At 46.3% G+C, this 23,078-nt stretch overlaps 1 protein-coding gene across 3 annotated transcripts; it reads right to left on the bottom strand.

Moving 5' to 3' along the window:
• Positions 9,859–23,023, bottom strand: GFI1B (growth factor independent 1B transcriptional repressor). Of its 3 annotated transcripts, XM_021413600.1 has the most exons (8): positions 22,831–23,023; positions 18,875–21,575; positions 14,400–14,528; positions 12,735–12,887; positions 11,952–12,214; positions 11,647–11,784; positions 11,134–11,299; positions 9,859–10,776 (listed from the first exon to the last, which is right to left on the bottom strand). In XM_021413600.1, the coding sequence occupies exons 3-8, from the start codon at positions 14,512–14,514 to the stop codon at positions 10,598–10,600; spliced, it is 1,014 nt and encodes a 337-aa protein (XP_021269275.1). In that variant the 5' UTR covers positions 14,515–14,528; positions 18,875–21,575; positions 22,831–23,023; the 3' UTR covers positions 9,859–10,597. The 3 variants fall into 3 exon arrangements, with proteins under 3 accessions (XP_021269275.1, XP_021269274.1, XP_021269276.1); XM_021413599.1 differs by lacking the exon at positions 22,831–23,023 and having other exon boundaries at positions 18,875–21,698; XM_021413601.1 differs by lacking the exons at positions 18,875–21,575; positions 22,831–23,023 and having other exon boundaries at positions 14,400–16,344.

Genomic DNA, 23,078 nt, shown 5'->3' with positions numbered 1-23,078 from the left:
AAGAATGAAAGCTGTTTCTTGTGGGAGACCTCACAGATTGTTCTTCTGGTGTAAGTAATCAGGGGCCTGGAGGGGACAGATCCAGCGAATGTGGTCAGAGGAACATATGGCCTTGATTCTGCATAGTCTCCACACAGCTCCAGCCCACGGGAAGCAGGCAGAAAGCTGGACTCATGCGTATGACACTGCATGTAGTGTCCACAGGGCGGTGGTCATCTTCCTGAAATCGCCAGAACCCTTCTCTTGGCAAGTTCTTCCAATTGACTTCTGCTGGAAGCTTGTGCTGTTCAGGCAGCTTCCCAAGCCACCCCAGCAACACCAGCAGCACATCAAAGGGACACGCACCTGCACCAATCCCACCTGACCTCTCCTGTACCGCATTCCTGTGGCATCACTCCGAAATCCCACATGGAGTCTGCAGAGACTCAGCAGCCCACTGCAAGGTCACCCTGTGCACCATCCCCTCCCCTGGTTGGGGCTGAACTCCTGGCCCCACAAAGGCAAACTTTCCTGTTTCCTACAGTGCTCCCCATCACCAGGTGCCCCATGCATAGCAACATTTGGGACAGCTCTTGCTAGTGTGTGTATGTTTGTGTTACAGCTGCTGCTGTCTTTCCTGCTCATCCCAGCAGCATAGGGAATAGAATTGTTCATCGTGGTACGGGGCAGAAGCAGAACTGCCAGCCTCAAATCTGCAAAAGTCCTGAGCCAGTCTCCCTCCCAAAAGTAATGAGCCTCGTTTAGAAACTGTGATTAAAAATTAAAAAAAAAAAAATTGACTCTCTATTTTCAGCCTGTAGGGTGCAGTGGTATCACATTTTCAATGTTCTCCCTGCAAATGTCAGGCTTAACAAAGTCTTCATCCTTTGGCTCTGACACTCGAGCTTTAAGTAATACAGCTGATTATTGTTAGACTTGAGAGGAAAGCCTCCAGACCTGTGAGAGCAGGTGGCGGAACTGCAAAGGGAAATGCTTTAAAAGGAGACAGAGGTGTGACTTCAATTGGGTATAGTCCTGGTGGTGGTAATTCTTTGTGTGAGGTTTGGAGGAGGTCAGTATGTACTGAGAGTAAACGGTTGGATAAAGGGAGAAAGGGCTGCTGTTTTCTAGGAATGAAGTACCCTGGCACTGCTGCAGGAATTAGTTCTTTCCATGTGTTTTCATTCCTGGAAAAATCTGCTGGCCTGAGGTTTGCTGTCCATCTAGCTTTCCATTTTTCATTTACTTCCTCTGCCTTGTGTTGTGAATATTTCTTTCATTCTCTGTAGGCAAGAGCAGCTATGCACTGTGAGTACCTCAACTAAAATCCTGTTCCCTCTAGGAGACCTTAGAAAAGGGACAAGGAGTGCTTTATTTTCTTCTCTGCTTTTACAGGCCCGTTTGAGCCCTGGGGAGGGGTTGGCAGATGACTGGGTACGAGGCAGTTCAGTTCTTCGTGGTTGCTTTCCTGAAGGTTTTGCTTTACTCTTGCCTTGTCAGCTGTCACCCCAGTGTTCCACGGTGCAGCCCCCTGAAGCAACACACACCTGCTCTGAATGATGTATTTTTGAAGACATAATAAGTGGCTTTGGTAGGCTTAGTGAACGGTAATTTCACATTGGTGTGAATATATAAATATGCACAGAGAACATGCCTACCCATAGGGAGGTAAGTCAGCCCTCCTTGCTTGTATTTCAGTATTGAAATATGTACATGTGCTTCTCTTTTCATCTATGTTTTCTGTTGTTGTTGCATTTAATCTAGTGGAGGGGGTGCATCTCTGTCTCACAGATATTGGAGGACCCACTGGGTTGAGATGTTCCATAAACGTGACATGAGTGCTCTGTAAATTGCAAACGCTTTTGTTTTCTTAGAATTTCATGGCATTTCTGGAACAGTGGGCTCTGACTGGAGTATCTGGGCTGAATGCCATTAAGGGAAGTACTACATCTTCTGGCTGATCTCTAGTTGTTAAAAGTGTTTGATAACAGGCTTCTGAGCGATTGAAAATGTTGGTTATGGTGAGCAGAAGCTCTCCTTGAAAGTAGTTTGCCTGGTGGAACTCAATTTCAATGTAAAACAGGACGGATTCTTCAGCTCTCAGTGATGCCATTAAGACTCCCTATCAGCCCTGTGCAATGCCCAGATCACAGAGGGCAGAATGTGCTTCATTTCCTTTCACGTTGTGCTCTCATTTAGCAGTGTTTTAAGGGGTAAGAACCCCCAAATACAACCATATTTTTCATATTTCCATTGCTACGCTCCATAAAAAGTCTATCAGGCATTTCGGCCCTTATGTCATGCAATTCAACCAGCTTTTATCTCCTTTCTCTGAGCTGCAGCTTTTCCCCGCTCATCTTTGTAATCTGACATTGTGATTTGTTCACTTGTATGCTTGTTTTTCTCCTCAGAGAAGATTTGCTGAATCATTGGGGAGGAGGCAAGAGTTGTACATGCAGCTGGTGGGCCATGATAAAGCCACGGTCACATCCAGGCGTCAGGGTTTGCAGATGACAGCCCTTCAGTTGAAGGGTCTGAGTCACATTCCTTTCGGAGCTAAGATTGCTGGGGACTTGGGAACTGAGGAAGTGGGGCTGGGGAGGTAATACCAATAACTTATTTTTGGGGCACAAAATGAACTGTTGATTCTGATACCCACAAGGTTTTTGTTGCGTCTCCTGCGAAATGTATAATGATGCTGTGAGAAAGCTTGCAGACAAGGGATTAGTCCCTGCCAACTGTCGTTGGGGGAATGTTTGTAAGTGAAAAATTCATATGGGGTTGGAAGATCACAATGCGAGGACATTGCTTTAATGCTTTGTGCGTTTTCTGTGGCATTTTTTCATAATGCCAGGGCCCATCAATGCAGCAGTGCAGTGCAGCAATTCTACCTTGCTCTTTTCTGTTGATCTCAGAGAATGCCTGAGTTATTATCCTCATTTTGCAGTTGGGAATCCTGAGGCAGAGAGAAGGATAGTGACTGGCTCAGATCAGCTGACAACAGCAAAGGCAGGAGAAAAAAATCTTCTTTGTTTGGGACTTGCGTTGCTGCAGTATTTAAAAAATGGACTTCCAGTTTCTGGATGCTCACATGTAGGTGTCCATTGAGCCGACTGATTTACAGTCAGGCTACTAAGGCTGAATCTAAATAAGGCACTGGGGCAGGGATGTGTGAGTGACACACTGGTTCACCATGTCCACGCTCTCAGGATGGAGTCTTTGAAAGAACAGGAATGCATCATCATCTGACTTCCCTTTCCCCAGCTGAAGCAAGAGATAGCTTCTGTTATATAAAGAGAAGAAACCAGCAGGCTTGGCCACTGCTAAAAATCCCACCAAAGTTCTTAATATAGAAGAGCCTAGGATATAAGATAAAGTCCTATTGCTTTAAAGTTATTCGAAGAGAAAGTAGGATCAACAGTAGGTGGGTTTCTTGATTTGTTTTTTAACTTCTAAGTCTTGATGAGGAAGCCTTGAACCTCACAAGTGCATTCACCACTGCTAAATGTGGATGTTGTACTTGGGGCTTAGTTAGGAACCCTTGATGCACAGAGGGATTGAATGACCATGAGCAGCCTCTCTGCCTGGAGAGCAGTAGACTATGGACTGGAACAGAACCAGCTGTGAGAAACATGGCCTGAGAGCAGTGCAGAAACCACAGGAGTGTGATTCATCCCACGTAACTTTAGATATCTGCATGTGCTGGGTTCCCTTTCTGGTCACTGGGAGAACAAGGTGCACTAAGGACATGACTTCTCTGTCCTATTTTAGATGCATACTTTAGGAAGAGCTGGATCACGCTCTGTGTGTGTGTATATATATTTATATATACATATATATTACTTGCCATAAAGGGAGCCTTTGAGTGACTAGCTCACATAGGAGATATCCTGTCCTACAATGCTGCTGTCACCAGCCCTCTATGATATGCAAGGCACTTGCTTGTAGGCAGGCAGCATGTTCTCCTGGGATAGGGTCAGAGCTTGTGCTTGAGCCATCTCTCAGCAGAATTCCCTGATACAGACAGGACCCGAGTCCCCTGTTTGAACCCAAAGACCCGAAAATGAGCCCAGTGCAGGATGATAGCTCTACACACAATCTGCTGCTGTGAGCAGTGAGCTGGTAACAGTGTGGTTAGAGAGGCTGTAGGATTGCAGTGTGTCTAAGCTGATGGTCTTACACCATTTCTATCCTGCATGGCAGATGCTCAGCAGGGAAACCAAGCAGGAAATGTGCCGTGCAATAACTTTCTTACCCTCTGCCATGACTGAGGTGTGCAGAAAGGGAGCTCGCACAGGCTGAGCTTGTCCAAGGGAGTTCATCCAAACATGGGAGAATCTCTGCTATCTAGATTTGGTTATTGCTGCACTAGAGTTCAGTGTGAAGGGCATTTGCTGGTCCATGCTTTCCCTGCTCAGAAGGGGATGAGGAGGTTTTACTTCTATTTGCTTGTTTGTTTTGTTAAAGGGAAAACAACACAATTATTTGTACACCGAAACTTGGTGACTTAGCGTTAGCTTGAGCTGCTGGCGTTGTTGTCCCAAGGCTTGATGGCAGACTGCTGAAGAAGCGCTGTCTGGAGGAGCAGCCTGCACGGTAAGTATCCAAACTTCTCTCCAAGTCTGACTCACCCTTTTGGGCAGCGTTCCTAGGAAAGCTTTCCCCTGCACCTTCCCTCAGGCCTCTACGTTCAAGTTTGCAACTTTCCTGCTGCACTTACCAGTGTTATTTACATGGACCAGGGCTCATGGCTAGGAGCAGCGGGCTGACAGGCCCTTCCTGCCAATCTGTCTGCTCTTCAGATGAAGTGGTTGGAAAGTGCTCGCTCTCCAGTTCCCGCTTTGGCTCAGGCACTCTGATAAGGCTGGGGCTGTCCTATCTGACCCCGGGAGCTGTTCCTCCTCCCTAACAGGCCCACTTTGCTGGCTGACAGTTAGCAGCCGGCAGTGCCTGATAAACTTATCAGGCCAAAGCTGAGCCCGGTGCATGCTCAGCTCCTCCCTGGCCTCAGATTTTCCCCATTTCTGGGAACTCTTTGCTCTCTGCCTGCCTTGCTGTCTGATGAGGTGAATGACGATCACCCTTGAGCCACCAGGTCAAAATCAGCCCAAGGGCCAGATTGGAAATGCCTGTATTTAGGCAACATCCTCAGAATGGGGGGGGTCAAGTGGGCTGTCTGTAGCATCAGTATCCAGCTTTGTCTCTCCCTCCCTGGAGCATTATTCACTGATGGGAATGCTACTTGTCTGATTTATCCTTTGTCTTTTTACTTGCTTCGTTTCTCTGCTCGTGTGAAGTTTAACTGGTTTTAATTTGGTGTTCTTGTTGTGCTTGGAGGATTTCTTCCTAAGCCACTAACAGAATTAGGTTGCTTTGCTGAAGTAAGTTTCTATCATTTGTTATTAGGATCACAGTGGCATTAAGTAGGTTCCAGCTGAGATCAAGGCTTCATTGTGCAAGGCGCTGTTCCTAAGAGATAAGGAGGGGCAGTCTTGTGTCCGATTATCTTACCGTTGGGGGGGAAAAAAAACCCCAAGTGAAATAGAAGGGAGAGGAGGAATTATCCTCCTTTTGCAGATGGGCTGAAGTTTTCTATGAGTTGCACAGGGTGCTGAGCAACTTCACAAATCCAGAGCTAATGTCTTGCGCAAGGTCATGCAGGAAATGTGGCAGATCTGGCACCTTGGGTCAGGGTTGTAAGCGTAGGATCAGTGTGTGCCATGGTGACTGTTAGCTGAAGTGTGCTGGTTTGGTAACTGCTGCACAGGTCTGCGTTTTCTTAGGTCTCACCTACCCCAGGAGAGCTGACTGATTTAGCTATCCTGTGCTGGTTGGTGTGGTGGTTTGGAGTTGGTTCCCATGTAGATGCGCTGCTCCAGGGCAAAAGTGGGAAAACATCTCTGCTTTTTAAGCAGAATAATTGATTAAAAAAAAGTTTATGTAGTATTTCCCTATCCGTGGCCAGGCCCTTTAATGGCAGGCAAGAATGTTTGTCCTATGCAAGGAAACGTGCTTATGCAGCTGTTACCAGGAGACTGTGTAATGCTTCCAGGTTTCCACGTGTGTTGTCATTAAGGGTTAGCAGCACGGACCTACTGGCAGCTGGGAGTACAACTGCATCCCCTTTACCTACGGCAGGCTGTGCTGCACTGGGGGAATGGCCTGCTGCAAGGAGTAAAGCCTCTGCTTTTATCTTTCTCACTGAAAACACTGTCCTGTGAAGCCTAGGATAGGAAGCAACAGGACTCAGCAAATGATTTTCTGTCCCATGCAACCCATACCTTCCTCTCAGTTCCATTTAGACCTTCTCTAACCTTTGCCAACACACGTGAGAACTTCAGTTTTGCCTTCTCTGTAGGTTAATACAATCTGAAGATAAGCTCCAGTATAATGCCATGCTGACTAGGAGCATGCCTTCATTTCCTGCAGGTGTCCCATGGCTGTCTTCATTAGGAAAAGATGCATCCTGTGTCCAGACTTAAATCTACCCTTGTTCACAGTATTTCTGGGCTGCTGCACTCAATACCTGAAGGCTGTCTGGAAGACAGAAGCACACCTCTGCCCAGCAGGATTGCTTTGCATGTCCCTCATTTGCTAAACAAAACAGCCCAAAGACTGAGGATTTTCTTTCCCTGGCAATAAAGGAATGAAGGTGTGAAGAGGACTGGGGAAGTGCAGGGTTTAGGGTGGGCTCAGGGTGAGGCGAAAACAATCGACTCTTTCTTCAACCACAAAGATTAGTTGAGATTTTGCTTTTTGTTATCTGTTTCCTTGATTGACTGACCAGAATGTTTCAGATGCATGGGGAGATACTGGGAAAGGGGTTATTTTCAGAACAGTCAGAACTGGGGAGAATTTGCATTATTGGAGAACAAGGCCAGGTGTGTTTGGAGTTGGTGACACCAACTGCCTGATCCTGACAGGTGCTGAGCATCCTTGGCTGCCTGTTGTGTGAGTTCCATAGCAAGGATCAGGTTGGGTTTGAAGCATTCAAGTAGGACCAGATCTGCTTCCTTCCCCTCTCCTTCATGCCCGGGGAGGTGGTAGAGTTGTCATCCCTGGAGGTGTTCCTGACCTATGGAGATATGGCACTGAGGGGTATGGTCAGTGGGCACAGTGGGGGTGGCTTGGGGTTGGACTTGATGATCCTAGACATCTTTTCCAATGTTAGTGATACTATGATTCTATGATTTGCAGAGCTTCAAGGAGCATGGATGGAAGCCTGAGGAATGGTGCAGAGTGCAGCTGCCTGCCCCAGAGCATGGGGCTTTCCTTTCCATCTGGAAATGGGGTGCCAAACACTGAGCAGCAGGCCAAAGCAGCTCCTGCTTCATGCTCCTGGCTTGGGAGGTCTATTGCAAGCAGGCTGTGAGGTTACACTGCTGTGTTTGTCATGCTGGCTTCACTGGGGCTTTTCCTCAAGATTTTTACTAGTGTGTTCCTGATCTCTCACTGCTGGGCAGGTTGGAACTGTCACAGCATTTCTCTTTGCAAAGAACAGCGAGCAGTGAAAACCCAAGGTGGGGTCCCTCTAGCCTCTTGCTCAAAGGACACCTCTCCTGATCTGAGGGGCTGTGGAGCTCTGCCTGGTTTTCCTTTAGGCTGCTGACATCCAATCACTCCTTTAAGCATAAGGGGCCTGGGGAGGAAGGAGGCAGGTGGTGTTACCCAGTGGCCTGAGTGACAGAGGCTCTTTAGGAAGAAATATATATATTTTTAATTGCTTTAGTGCAAAACTCTGCAAGTTAATTTCTTCTCCCTTCTCAAGTCGCCTTCTGACTCTTGTTTTTCTGTCTTGCAAGCACCTTTGCCAGCTGGCCTCCTTCCACAACTTGTGTTTGTGGAGATACGTTCACAGAGCTGGTGGAAGTGGGCTAGTCTGCCCGCCCCCTCCTGCTGCAGCACAGCATGCTGCCCATGCTCACCCAGCGTTTCTTTACTGCCCTTACATCTCCTGGGGATGGGTTTGGCTCCCAACCAGCAGATGGGTAAGGCTGGCACTCCCTGCTCTGGTGTGACTGCTCCTTGGTGATGTTTAGTCTCAGGAACCAGAAGAATGGTGAAAGCATCTTTATTTCCCAAAGCTAAGGGGAAGTAAATGAAGGTTCTAGGGTGATCCTCTCATTGCTAGAAGGGAGAGAGTCCCAGCCACCCATTCAAGGCTGTGACTTTTCTGTCTCATGGAAATCAGAGACGGAGGAAATTTAATGGATATAGTTAGACCTTGCTCTGCAGGCTCAAAACTAGCTGACTGCTTTGGATTTGAGTGGTTTTGCTGGTGGTCTTGCTAGGGTGCTGATCAATGTATGCCAGCATTTCCCTCAAAAACTGAGGAGCTGCTCCTGATTCAGAAGCACCTGCTGTCCCCAGGACACAGGCTGGGTGCTGGTGTGCCTGGGTGTTTTGAGGATGGAGGGTGTTAGCTACAGAGCCGTTCAGATGCTCTTTGTATATCTCTGTTTGCAGATTTGAGGAGGACAAGGGAAATAATAAACACAGTTTGCATTTTTGGCAGCAATTTTAATGAGCTAAAATGGTTTTGCCTTATCTGAAGTTCGTGCATGTGTGTCTGGCGTCACAGATAGGACCTGGGCATTGCTTCCTCCCTTGGAGCCCTTGCCCTGACCGGGTTCTGGCATGGTAAGGTGCAGGACAGCTCAGCTTTAACAGGGGAGCAATGCTGTGATGTCACCCTCTCCTTTTTCCCCCTCTGCCCCCACTGCTGGCACCTCCAGAGCTGAGCACGAGGCTTTCTTGAGATGAATGTTTTTAACACAAAACACCCTGTGTTAGCAGTTACTGAGAGGTTTATCAGTTAAATCCCAGCAGGCCTGTACATGTTGTCACTGTCTGGTGTATTGCAATAAAAATATACACTAGAATAAGTATAAATACATATTTACAGTGTGCAAGGACAAGCCAGGAGTACAGACTCTGTTTTGAGTTTCCAGACTGCATATTAATGAGTAACAGCTTAAGCACAGCAAAGAACAGGGGCAAGTATGTTTTAAATCATAGTAGGGAGAATGGCTTTGGATTTACAGCGGTGTAACCAAGGACAGGATCAGAACTCTTCTTCTCTGGGCAATAACTGAATTTTCCACTTGGACTGCTTCTTCTTTGCCCACGGGGGCAGCCTTCCTTAATAAGCATTTGGAGTGAGATGGCTAATGCCACAGCCCTTTCTCCAAGCTGCTTCCCACAGGAGTCATCATACAATGCCACGTGTTCAGGGATGTAGTTACAGAGTGGTCTGTGCCCTGCTGCAATGCCCCACTTAACTGCGAGCACTTGTCTTTTTAATACTATAATAATACTTTGTCCTTCCTCTCAAAAACTCAAGGGACTTTACAAACCTGTGTGAGTGACTCCTCATCACCGAGAGGTGCAGAGGAATAGAAGTCAGAGCAGTGCAGTGACTTGCCAAAGGTTATGTACCGAGAACACAGCAGAGCTTAGAGGAGAGCCAGCTATTTACTTGTTCCAGTGCTTTGCTTCAACCTCTAGACCCGGGAGAAGGAGGAAATACCACTGCTATGTTTGTGTAATATTTGTGAAGTACTCATATCATGCCAGTGTATATGGGTTAGGCCACTTCCTCCTGTAAGAGTGGAAGGAAAGCATATTTCTCTGGCCCCTGACATCTATATCCATGGTCATTCCTGATGGTGCAGTGACACAGGGTTGTCCAGGACAGATTTAAGCCAACGAATCCAGTATACAGTGCAACACTGTGGAGCATCCCAGCCTGGATTCTGAGAGCAGCCAGTCTCTCTCACAGGTTACTGAGATACAAGACTCATCAACTTATGCCTAGTGCTGTGGCACGGCTTCTCCTGGAGTTCATCTGATTGTCACTAGCCCAGGGATCTTTGCTGTCGGGTGTGGATGCAGAATCCATGTAGAGACCCTTGTTATTAGTTAGGGATAGGAGCTATTTTTTTTTCCAATATTTTTTTGAAAAAAAATATTTTTCCTCCTACTCTAAGCTAAAAATAGGACACAGTTAATTTGTCACTTGATCGCAGTAAATGCTCCACTGAAAGAAAATGACTTTAGGTGTCTGTTGCTGGAATTTATGACCTGGGCAAGTCTCTGCAGAAGCCCTGTCCAGGTTAAAAACAGCTCGCTGAATGCAGTCTATTTGCATGTCCTATCCTTATCTTCCTAACCATCAAAGCAGAACATGGTTACAGCAGCAGCTTGGCACAGATTGTGGCTGCCACTAGTCCAGGTGTTCCCACCTCACTGCTGGTCAGGTCAGTCTGATGGACTGAATTCTGCACGTGGTGTAAATCCAGAGTAATTGTGACCCCGGAGGAATTCCCCTGCATTTACACTTGAGCACGTGATATCAGATCTGGCCTGATACTTGCTGTAACTAAGAAGTGAGAGCTCCCACAGGTTTCTTTGTCACGTACTGGGATGCGTAAGGCTCTGGGGTTACAAGAACACCAAAGCCAATGATGTGGCTTTGCCACTTCCCAGGAAAGTGCAGGAAGCAATGTGAGCTTAATGAAATGGGAGGCCCCATGCTGGATGGAAATTCTGGGGAGGGTCTTCTTCCATGAAACATGCACTGGCAGTGGGACCTCTAGCAGAGACCTGGAGCGATCTCTCACTTGAGACTGTGTTGTGTCTCCCGGTGCCTCCGTAGGTCCACCTTGCGTTGGAAGCCCTTGGCACAGAGCTCGCAGCTGAAGGGCTTGAAGCCGGTGTGCTTGCGGCTGTGGGTGATGAGGTTGGAGCTCTGGCTGAAGGCTTTGCCACATACCTGGCATTTGTGGGGCTTCTCTCCTGCAGGGCAAAGAAGATGGTAAGAAAGATCTCAGAAGGGAGGGGAAAAAAAAAGCCTGCCAACGTCTGCACTCCTTCAGCAGCAGAGGGGGAGAAGAACCACAGGCAGCCCTTCCCCAGCTTGGTCCCAGGGCTGGGGGTGAGCATGCTGTGAATGTCTGACTCCTCATCACACAAAGGAGGACGTACATCTCAGGGATGCTCAGACCTTTTACTGTCTTACCACACAGAAAAGAACGACTTTTCTGGTACCTCTGGACACTTAGTTCCCTGTCACAGAGAAGCTGGACTGCGTGTGTGTGTAGACATGAGGGAATCTAGTTTGTATTTGCTTCATGGGAATCTTTTGTTTCTCACCAGTGTGGATGTAAGTGTGTTTCTTCATATCTGACTTCTGGTGGAAGCGCTTGCCGCAGTATTGGCAGGGATAGGGCCGCGTGTCGGAATGGATCAGCAGATGTGTGGAGAGGGTGGAGGAACGCTTGAATGTCTTCCCACACATCTTGCACTCAAAACTTCTTTCCTGGTAGGGAAAGAAAATCATGGGGTGTCAATCAGTGGCTGCAGAACATGTGACAGCTTGATGAGTATAGTAGATATGATAAGCAAATCTCCTCAGCTCACGGGCTGGTGTGCTAATACAAGGAGGATGAAAGGAGGACTTAGGGAAATAGCTTGCATCTTGTCCTGCACCCTTTAAGAGAAGGTGAGGTACAAGAGAACCAGTAGCAACAATCCTCCCCATGTTCCCAAGGACAGTCTGAGATTGGTGAGATGAGAACTATGATCTGCAGTCTTCACCTCCTTCCTAACAAAGGTCCAAGCACCAGTGAGCTTTGGAGGGCAGTTCTCAGGAAGCATGCTACACACCTGGGAGTGAATGTTGGTGTGCTGCTCCAGGCTCACAGCGTGTCCGAAGGTTTTGCCACATACTTCACAAGCAAAGGGCCGGGTCCCACTGTGAGACCTTCGTACGTGGACCTCCAGGCCATGGGGGGTGGAGAACACCTGAAAAACAAAATGACACTGATTTTTTTCCAGGAGGCAGCTTTGTCTCCACCTCTGTTTACAGTTCCTTCTCTTTATTTCATTCTTCCCTCTCACAGGCCATGTGAACTGCACCATTCCTAGCATCTTCCAGCACCTCCTCATCCCTGGGGTTCTCAGCCACGCACCTTGTTGCACTTCACGCAGTGGTAGGTCTCCATGTCTGAGGAGTAACGCATGCTGTAATCCAGGGGGGGCTCGGCGCTTGGCAGGAGGTGGCTTCCGTACAGGCTGACTGGGTGCTCCAAGAGGGCTGACTGCATGGTGGAAGACATCTGTCTGTAGCTGTATGGCAACTGGAAAGCATCCCAAGAAAAGCCAGTTTTGTAGAAGGTGGGTGTGCTTGTTGGGCTAGTGCAGTCTTTGACTTGCAGACCTGGGATGGTCATCTCTGAGTTTGTGAAGGAGAGGGAGAAAGTGAGTGTCACACCAATGCCTGCAGCTGGACACCACTAAAAGAAAGCTCCCCTTGCCCCTAGTTGATGCCCTGCCCACGCTTAGGAGTTGTAGTGAATAACCCCCAAGTTAAGTCAAGTCCTGCTACCCATGCAAAGTTTGTATTAGGACTTTGATTTCAATCTGAGGAAATTTTAGTGGATAGGGGTTGCTAAAGGATTATTATCTTGAACAAGTATCGTGTGGACACCGATATCACACAGTTACATTAGTTGCTGAGATTTGGAGGCTTGCTCGCTGGGAATCATAGCCATATGCTTCAGGGAGATGCTGATCTAAACCAGAATCGTAAAGGGAAATACAGAAAGGTCTTAATGAGCTGTGCCTGGGACAAGTTTGACCATTGGTGTCAAAATAAGAGCTGCCATTTACTGAAAATCTGGACCAGATCACAGGGGCTCCCTAAGCCAACAAAGCCCTGACTTCTTTTGCAATTCTGGCTTTGGTTAGCAGACCTTGAGCTGAAGGTCCTGGCAGCATCCTGCTCAGGTACTGGACAGGGACACTTTCTTCCTTTGGTTGAAAAGGGTCCTTTTCTTGTTTTGGAACCACGCATTCTGGGTCCTGTTTCTTGCCATCTTCTGGTGTCTTGTCTCTGTCTCCTACAGCTGTAATCACAGTAGTGTCACAGTTAGTTTATCCTAGCCAGTAAGAGAACAGTCAGTGCACTAAGCATGTGAACTCATGCTTGGATACGTAAGTCTATGCTCAGTTCCCTGACTTGGTGCAGAGAGGTCCAATCAGCATGGCAATCATGGTCCGTCCATTGCTGGCAAAGGGAAATTCTAAGCAGAATGAGATAGCCAAGTTAGAGAGGGGCAGGATATGATATGGCACTTGATGCCCATATAGCTACAGCAAATTAACCCCAGGCAGCCACATATCTGTAAGAATAATCTCCTTATTTAAAAACATTTTCATTTATGAGGGTAGCTCACAATCACTAACTTATTAACTTCCCCACCTCTCCCATCAGAGAGTTCAGTATTGCTAACCTGACTTTATGGACAGCCAAGTAAGGAAGCGGGGGGGGGAGGTAACTGCTTGTACAGCTGTGAGGGTGGCCATAGAGCCTGGTGTCCTCCTGCCCACTCATTTCTCCGTGCCTGTCCCAGCCCTTTAAGAGACCAACCAGTGCTTGTTAGATGGAGAATTTACAGTACAAATCTAAACCAGAAGTGTAATACATCTGCCTCATTTCTGCTGCAGACAGAAGTGCGCTGCTGAAGGACAGTATCCACGTGCCATCCAAACCATCTTGTACGACAGAGAAGCGCTGCAAATGGCCAAAGGATGATGTGAGGAATTGAAATTGGAAAGTTGCCTCCATTCTTCTATCAAGCATATCATAGGGCTGGACTCTAGTTCCATAGCCAGGGCTAGAACAAAGGGTAAGTGTTGATCCTAGATTTGAATAATGAAAATTTGAATGGTGCCTGAAGGAAGGAGATAATTGTCCCGGCCCTGCTATTGCACGGATAGCTGTGGGAGAGCATGACCAGGAGCAGGGAGGGCAGCAGGCATAGGCAGAAGCAGTGTTGGTTTGTGTTAATCTAGCATACAGTAGCTGGCCTTCCCTCTGCAGTGCACAGGATTCCTTTCAGTCTGCGTTTGGATATCACTAGTATCTTCTTACTCTAGCTGTAACCTTCCTTGCAAATAAATCATCAGGAGGAGGTGGTAACACTGAGGTAGAGACAATGCGGTGAATAGAGGTGAGAATCAACAACTGGAGCAGCAACAAAGGCAGAATTCTCTGTGTAATTTCCACACAGGTAGAGTTCAAGCCACCAGAAGCCCCGTGCTTACTCAGGGCTCCCAGTGCTTGCATCTGCCCAAAGCACACCAGCACAGGGGAGTCTCACTGTGCTGGAATTATAAAAGCAGCAGCCCAACAGGAAACAAAGGGAGGATCTAAATTCATTTCCAGCATGACAGTGTGGATTTAGCCAAAAGAAAGAGGGTGCACATTGAGGGACCAGTTTGTCCTTAGACTGCCATTGCTGCATGGAAGCCCTTAGTAATTCTTTAGCTCATTCATCCGGCTCCCTTAGCTTGCTTACTCAATTATTTATTTGCGTCGGTGTATTCTTACAAGCCCAGTGGATGTATTGACTCACCAGTGAAGGCAGAGGTGACTGGATCCCAGGTGAATATAGGCAGATCATCTTCCACAAAGCGGTGCTGATGATAGGTATGAGCCTTTTTGCTCTTCACCAAAAAGGAACGTGGCATTTTCCATTCAGTGCCTGGGCAGAAGCATGGAATAACAGCGTGTAAATCCCTGCGGTCTGTGGGGTTATTCCTCCTTGCTCCCACAGCACATCAGCTCCGTATCCAGCAGAGGTGAGAATTAAAACCCTTCTGCTGGGGAGACAGATAGCCCATCTCAGAGGGCCCCCCACCCAGCTGAAGGGATGGGAGTGGTTGCTTGGGTTTAGGAGATCAATGGATCTTAACTCTGGAGAAAACACACAGCTGTGTGTAAGCTGTTACAGACCAAAAGTGTTTGTGTGGCGGGGATGCACCAGGACTCAGAATCTCCCTGACATCATTCTCTGATGTAGCTGACAAAAAGTCAAGCAGAGGCTGAGCAGAGAGAGGATGCCTTTTGGACCTGACTCAGATATCACAGGCCGTTGAAATGACGGGTTAGGAACAAACATGAAGTGCTGAAATTTAATCATACAAAATTCTCTTGCAATGCATCTGTTATCTTTGCTACCCAGAGCCCAGCCCGCCCTGTGCCCGCTCCCCACGGCCAATAACTGTTCTCATGTAGACAGTGTGACAACAGGCTCAATCCTGTGTATGGCAATATCAGCTGGTGCATTATTTGCATATGTATTTGCATATTCCCTAGTAATTGTTCAAGATAGCAGCACTAAAAGCAAATCTTGCTGTATTTCATATGGAAAGTCAGCAGAAAGCCTGGCTCTCAACCGATGGCCAAATGCATTATTTTGTTGTTTGGTTTCTTTTTCCCGGGAGCAGTTGAAGTGTAGCATGCTTACTTACTAAAAAAGAACACAGCTTGTTCCTGTTGAGTAGGAATGATGTGAAGTGTCTGCACAAGTTAGGACAGAGCAGTGTGAGCTCCTGGAAACAGCCAGGGATGGAAAAGCTCTGCTCTGGCTCCTCTTTGGTGTTCAGAAGTGTCTGTGCTTACCCCTGTATGCTAAATGTAATTACATAGCCCAGTGGTATTTCATTTAAAGATCTGAGAGACAGATTTACAACAGATTTACGATGGTGGCTTTGGCTACAGGTACACGTACAAGGGCACTCACACAGCAAAGTCTGCTGTGGACAGGTAGGTTGCAAAGCTCACTGCTGTCTGTGGGAGTCAAGTGCTCACCAGCCCCAGTGCTGTTAGAAGTCCCATTACAGCTCCAGCTGTCTTTTTAAATCTGGTCCAGGATTCCCACTTTCATCTATGACTTCAGCCATTTTTTTTCTTCTGAAATGACTCACCTGTTTTTATCTTTTTCTGAGAAATGTGCATGTGACTTGAGATGAATATGAGAAAACAAGCCAAGAGTGGATGTGTTAATTTAATTTTAGTAAGAGAACAAAATAGTACTGAGAAGGAACCATAAGTATGCACATGAGAGAAGGGATGCTGAAATACATTGCTGTATTTACATTTCTGTAACTCTCCGATGAGGTTCTTTTAAGTCTCATGAAATGTATCTGCCTGACCTGCATGCAGAAGCACTCGGCTCGGTAGCACAGAAGTATTCTGGGATGGCCATAACCGTTGCAGCAGTGTGCTCTGCCTGGCCGTGTGCCTCGCACCCTATGGAAATGCTAAGCTCAGCAGGCATGGTGGGAGGGTCTTGGTACCCTTGCTCAGCTCTGGGTGGGATATCTGTGCCTGGAGCACAACGCAGACGTGCCCCAAATTAAACTCCTGCCGCACGCCCTTTCTGCATGGGATTTCCACTCATGTCAAAGGGATTTTCCCATAGTGGGCAGGACCGTGCCATCTACAATAGAGAGCATTCAGGTGTCTAAAGCTTGCTGGTATGTGTTGCCTGCCCGAATTAACCAGTTAATTTTCCTGGGCTTCCCACACAGTGGAGGAAGAGGCAGCAGGTGAAGGGCAAGGTGAAAGTGTGTGCTCTGTGCTCCTGGAAGAGCTGCTCTCCCTGCCCGCCGGCTGGAACACCCGAAGGCATTCACAGATAAATTCGAGGACTGCAGGTGGGTGGCATAAGCAGCCTTGCTGTGTTTGACTGTAGTATCCATGCACTAAGTATGTGAAGGTATTGAATACAGCCTGTCTTTTCAGGTGGCTATTGAAAGTAGCTGCCTAATAAGAATCAACAGGATTTTTCTGGATGTGTTTGCCTCAGCATAGCTAAAAGTCAAATTTGGGCCAGTATCTTGGCTGCTGATAAGGGCCTGTACTGAGCAACACGATCTTTAATGCACTACTGAACGTTGCAAAAGGAAGTTACCTTCCCCCACCCCATTTTGCAGAGAAAACAGGAACTGGGAGCCCGAGCGTAGTTAATTAACGACTGCATTGGACTGTCTTTGTGATTCACACAACCGAGTTAGAGGAAAGCTGGAAGCACAGATTGTGAGAGGAAAAAATGCTTTCTCTCTCTGAAATTCAAGATTATCAGTAGCAAGTGATGAGCTGCTACAGACAGCTAACTGCATTTCCCAGAGAAAGCAATGCTGTGGGCAGCAGGGCCTGCTATGGTTTAAACAATCCCTGAAGCTTCCCACAGGATTTAGCTTCAACCCTTTGCTAAAAGTTAGACTTGTATTTTATGGAGTCTGTTCTTGCCAGCCGCGGTGGCAATGGTTTCTGTCCTTCCTGACAACTGCAAGGCAGAGTTCATGCCTGGGCAGGGCTGTCTTCCCAAGGCACACGCGGATGGGTTCGGTTCAGGATCCTGATTTCTTAAGGTTTCATGTTCCTCTTGAAGCCCCAGTTCACACCTCAGCGTGTGGCAGCTCGCAGTGCCCAAAACCACAGGATTGGTCCCTTTAGTACATTTTAGAAGAAATTGGTATTCTCTCTTCCCTATATGAGGTTACGGGTCTGTACTGTCAGCAGTTCCTTCAGGGATACAATTAACCCCAAATTACCATATTTTGGGAGCAGGTGTTGGCAGGATTGTGCCATCCTGAGTCAGGAACCCAACTTGCCATGTAAGTTCCATTCTGAAGCTGACTCATTTTCCTCAAATTTCCCACTTTCAAATTTACAAGGTAAACTGTAGAGATAAAACCTTTTCTCTCACGGCACTCAGAAGAAATACTTAATTTTTAACTTAAAACTGATGCGTGGCTTTATGTAAATTGATGAGTACACAAAGTTTTAGGTCGAAAGAGGCTTATTTCCTTCCTACTGCTTAATTTATTTTAAACCTTAACATTGCTTTCTTCTTCTGGCAAAAGTTTAGCTACAAAGAGTAGTTTATCTATTGGAAGACGGTATCTTTGAAGAAAAAAGCAGAAAACAAAACACAACCCGTGCATGACATTTTTAAGAACCCAAGTGAAATAAGAGGCTTTGTGGACTCTTGCCTCTTTACATGTAAAATATTTCAGAATTTCAGTTCTTTACTCTGAGTTTAGGGCAGGCTGGTAAAATTCAGTGTACTTGGGGCAAATAATTTGAATGTGGCTTTTTTTGAATGGGGAAAAATGCACAGAACACTTTCCATTCCTGCGGTAAGATTGGGCAAATGGGCATTATGCCAGAGCCTGAAAACGACGGTGAAAATTTTGTCAAAGAAGTAGATGGGAAATCCGTGGACATCTTTATTATCTAGACAAAATGCTTATAGTATAATTGCAGCATTTGTCTTCCAGAAAGCTCCTTTGCTCCTAGTGATGTTGGGAATGCCACTGCCTTAAGCTTCCATTTATAGACTTATACCACACAGTCTAACAAATCCTGTATCCCTCTGTAGATGCACTTACTTTGTGGACTTGTAAATAATTTGTTTTCCTGCTTAATGCATTGAATCAGCCAGGTTGTATATGAGGCGTCTATAAATATCTAACTCCACATGCTAAAAATTGTTACACTAATTAGCATATACATAGAAAGGATGGAGAGGTGATATACATGATAGGTTTGAAAGAAAAATCCTCAACAGTAGAGGCTGAGTTCTCGTATAGCAAAATTGGCATTAAAAACTGAAGTCAGCAGAGATGTACTTTCATCTGAATGTAAAGGTCTGTACAAGAGCAATAAAAAGGAAAAATACAGTATATCCTCATTGCTTAAGTACAAAAGTCTACATCTGGAAACTGTTCCTGCTGCACAGGACTTGCTGGGATGCAGGTATCTGAGACCACTGACACATCTCCTGTATTTTATTCTGCTATTATCATTTTCATAAGTGCATGTGAGAGTGCAAAGTAAGCATACGGTATATCATTTTTAAAAGTTTGACCTGTTTGATATAAATAAGCCATTATCACAGAGGAATGCCCAATACAACTGACATGGTGAGGAACTACATTACACATTTGCAAACAAAGAATAAGTCAAAGGGTGTGAGACGTATCAGAGAAACAAGCTAGACACTGAAATTCAAAGTGTTTAAAAGAATAAATAAATCACCTGTTTAGGGGACTCTGCTTTGCTGGATTCGCCTTGAGATCTCCCCAGACAAGCCCCCAGCGAGACGTCGTCTTCTCTCTGGACTCCTTCTTCCACTTTTTCACTTAGTTGCAGCCTGCTGAAATAGATACTTCTCCTTTTTTTTCTCTCTGTTTTTTGCCCCCGTTCCCCTCCCTGATTTTTCAATCAGATTATTTGTGTCAAAATCTGGCGGTGAAGAAGCAGCCAATAGAGAAGCAGAGCCCAGAAAGTATTTGCTTATCAAAACTTCCCAGGACTTTGAAAACTTGAAGAGAATTCACAATGCCCAGCTGTAAACCCTAGAGGCAGCACCCTTAAATTTCACTTTCTGCAGGAATACTCTTCTGTCCTATTGACAAAGAGCATGACACGGGGAAATAACGTCTAAAGCAGGCATTTGTTATTTGCTTTTTCTTTTTTTTAAAAAAAAGCTCTTAAGAAACCTGTATTTTTACACACATTCATCCACGCATCGTATCTTTCCCAAACAGACACACCATCTGTCTCACATACACTCACATACTTCGGTCTCATAAACAAAACCGTATAGCACATGTGTACAAAATTATTTTATTCCAGAATGGGTCTTTTATCTCTCCCACTTTCCAAGAAAAAAATGAACATATAATTTCACAGTCATAACTGAAAAAGAAGTTTGTTAATCAGCCTTTGTTTTCCTAGGTGTGTGTGTGCAATCCATACACATTTTAGGCATTCTCTATCTGTATATGGCTGTGTATAAGATACAGACTTAAGACAGCTCATTAACAAGCATCTTTGCAAAAAGGTCTTCAACTCAGGAGCAATAATAAGAATTTGTACTTCTATCACTTGCTTTCAAAAACGGTTTGAAAATGGGTTTACAAGTGTGAAATAACTGACTGCCTGTAAGGGTGGGGTGAGAGAAGGGCAAGCACAGCGGGGCAGAGTGCCTCTCCTCATCACCTGGTGGTTCTCCAGCACAGGTGAGATGGGAGCTGAAGAGCAGTGATTTTCTTTGGAGAAATCTCAGACACAACTCTTGTTTGGGGGAAAACAAGGAGAGCTGATCTTCCCAGAGGCTTGGTGGGGAAAGAAGTGATTCTTCTGTTTCACTTGTCTGATTTTCACCATTTTCCTGACTGTGAGGTGTACAGTGCCGTGCTATCTGTGCCATTAGTTAACCCCTCCTGCACTAAAATTGAGCACAGCTGGAACAGCAAAGATGCCTTCTAATTTGTAATTCAAGAGGTATAGAAGCACACAGCCAGCTGCCAAGCATTCAGACTTAGCTGTCAGAGGACTGCCTGTATGTCATGGACTTTTCCTGTTCATTGAGAGCTTTCAAACACATTTCCCTGTTTCCTACAGTCGGTTGCACTATGCTAGGATTCAGCGCGGTCCATTTTCCTGCTGTAATACGGAGCAGTGACAGCACGAGGAATAAGTCACTTCTTTTCTGCCATGCAAGAGGGTCGGCTGCAGGGTGGTGCAGGAGGAGCAGATGCGGTGCACAGGCACCTCAGATTCATCGTGGAGTTATTCTGTGTCTCACTGGTGGCCCTAGCGCTCTCTGCTGGGACAGCCACAAGTCACAGCTCGTGTCACCGCGTCCTGCTCGCGTCCCCATGGCACCGGACAGACTGTGCAATAGGTTTTGTTGCAACTGGGAGATAGGAGCGTAGATTTCACCCACATTGAGAAAGAATCAGATTTTAATCTTTGCCCATCTTCACCCATTTACTGAACGCAATTAATTCTTGCTGTTTTTAGAAGCGAACAATCCCTTTTCCCTCTCCCTCTTTCCCCCCCCCTCCCATTTATTTAGCTGTATTTTGCATGAAAGAAACGTTCCCAAAGCACTGTGCTAGCAAGCTGATTTGCATCCTCTTAAACACAGGCATTTGAAGGATTACGTTTCCCGCTACAAAAAACAAGCACTGTAACAGAAAACCAAGATGTACATTGCAGCTTCAGGGTTTCATGTGAAGACAGTTACAGGAATTAAAACAGGAAAAAAAGACAAGCTGCTGAAAGGACTGAGATGTTATTTTATGAAACATTGGAGCTGGCTTCTGCCAGCACCTTGAGTACAGTCTTCCCGTTGACATGAAGTGCAATTGGCTGCTCTTAAACTAGAGATAATAAAACCAAGTCAGCCACAGAAACAAAATCCTAGAAAAGACTAGTTACACAACAAAATCTAACAGCATGTTCAGTCAAACTTCACCAGCTAGCTGGTTTCAGAGGCACCCCAAACAGCACTGGGCACAGTCCTTTGCAGAAGGAGGACGGCTACATCTCATTTCAGCAGGCTGTGCGTAAAACAGCTGCGAAAAAACCCATGTGCATTAGCTCATCTCGTTCACCAAGTAGCTATCATCTCACAAAGCATGTATATCATTGAATACAAACTGATTCCTGAGATACTCTGTGAGTATTACTATTATTACTAGGCCAGAATGCTTGAAGAGAGTTGGGAGACAGTGCTGTATCTAATTCAGCTCTCATTCACCCCTTCTTTATTTTATGTCAGGAGTTCCTACGGAGCAGATAGCTGCAGGACTGGAGCGTGGTGAGGAAAGCTGTCACTGTGGCTTCTTGTGATCTTCCTCTTCCGTAAATTTCTGTCTGTGGCTCCTGTTAAACTTATCACCTCTCCTCTCCAATAAAATCATTTGCAAAAGGTGATTTATACAAGCTGAAGGAAAAATGAAAGAATGTCAGAGATGCATTTTAGCCTAGAAGGAACTTTCAGGTGACCCCTTGTGTTCAGTCATATTTTATGTTCTTATCGATCAGTTTTCCCTATTCTTTCTTCACATTTCAGGGTCAGCAGACAAAGAGGAGAACCACAGAGGGCCTGGATTCAGAAGCTTGTGCTGGCCATGACCCACATGGGGGATGTACAACGAGTTCACCTTGCAACTGAAGGCAATTTAATTTTGTGTATTGCTGTGAGTTCTTATTACATGTCATATGCTCTAGTGCATCCTAAGTGAACAGATGATTACATGCATAACTCAGTAAGAACAAGAAGGTTAATTATAATGCATCACGCCTGTTCTAGTGGTGTTGTCTTCCCTTTCAAATCTAGCAGCAAACCTCTCCTGTAGCATCCATGTTCCTATGACAGAAAGAACGGTACAGTACAATTTTAACGGTACAGTAATTAAGTCACAGTAAAATAACACAACTAATTGTTCTCAGTTCTTTTCTGAAGCTCATCCTAATTTCAGCTCTCCTCTGTGGCAGATGAAATAAACACCTCATCTGCACAGCGGGAAAAAACACCATCATTCAGCCCAGGCTGCAGCAAATATTAACTGCAGTGGACACAGCAGAAGCAGATTAAAAGCACGCTCACACCAAGCAGCTCCATCTCATCCAGAAGCAGAATGACCCATTGCAGGAGCAGCACAAAGGAACTACTGCCTGTCTGCAGGGCCCAAGTGATGCTGCAGCTGTAATTTGTTGGACAGGGCTCTAATCTGTGTTTTCTTACACCTAGCTTCTACTCCAACACCTGTAATTCCCACTGGAAGACAGTTCATGCAGGTTGAAGAATTGGTTCGAACATTTGCAAGGGTTTGTTAGCGCATCCCTGCTGAGCTCATCCTGTGGGGAATGCTGAGACCCCGCTGGGCTGAGGGTTAAACACGGGCCTGAAGAACTTGTGTGGAGTATGAACATGAAGGGTGGAGAACCTTCCCTGAGATAACATTCCCGTCTTCTTCCCTAAACCCTGTTATTTCCACCGGGATAAACAAACAAACACCTAAAGGAGAAGGAAGGATGAAACATTGTGTGTCGTGGAGTCACTGCATTACAACAAAAAAAAAAAAAAAAAAAAAAAATCCTTCTCTGTGGTTTGCACAAGAACTGAAGTGCTTGGGGCCCAAACAGAAAGGAGCTTTGCAGATTCACGGAGCAGCAGGCAGGTGCTGGGTGCCCACCTCGGCTGTTTCGTGCCGTGACTTCGTGAAGGCCCACGCACGTTACTGCACGCACACAGAGCTGCGGTGCAGCTGCACCTTTGTGCCCTTCGGCCGCTGGTTAGCAGCAGCAGCGCGGGGCCTGGGCCGGCAGCACGCTGCCCACAGCCACAGCTCTACCACGGTCCCTGACACAAAGGGCCAAAACGGGCGAGCTCCAGCGCAATACCGTTCCCGGGAATCGACTGTATGCGCTGCCCGAGCCACGG

This window comes from Numida meleagris, chromosome 16, assembly GCF_002078875.1.
Source record: "Numida meleagris isolate 19003 breed g44 Domestic line chromosome 16, NumMel1.0, whole genome shotgun sequence".
NCBI lineage: Eukaryota > Metazoa > Chordata > Aves > Galliformes > Numididae > Numida > Numida meleagris.
The sequence above is the reverse complement of the archived record's forward strand: the minus strand, read 5'-3'. Positions and strand labels throughout refer to the sequence as shown.

Coding starts and splice junctions, on each gene's coding strand:
- GFI1B (XM_021413600.1), bottom strand. CDS start 14,514: ATGCCACGTTCCTTTTTGGTGAAGAGCAAAAAGGCTCATACCTATCAT. Junction 12,888..14,399: donor AGTCACCTCTGCCTTCACTG/GTGAGTCAATAC, acceptor CTGTGATTACAG/CTGTAGGAGACAGAGACAAG. Junction 11,300..11,646: donor ACACCAACATTCACTCCCAG/GTGTGTAGCATG, acceptor TTTCCCTACCAG/GAAAGAAGTTTTGAGTGCAA.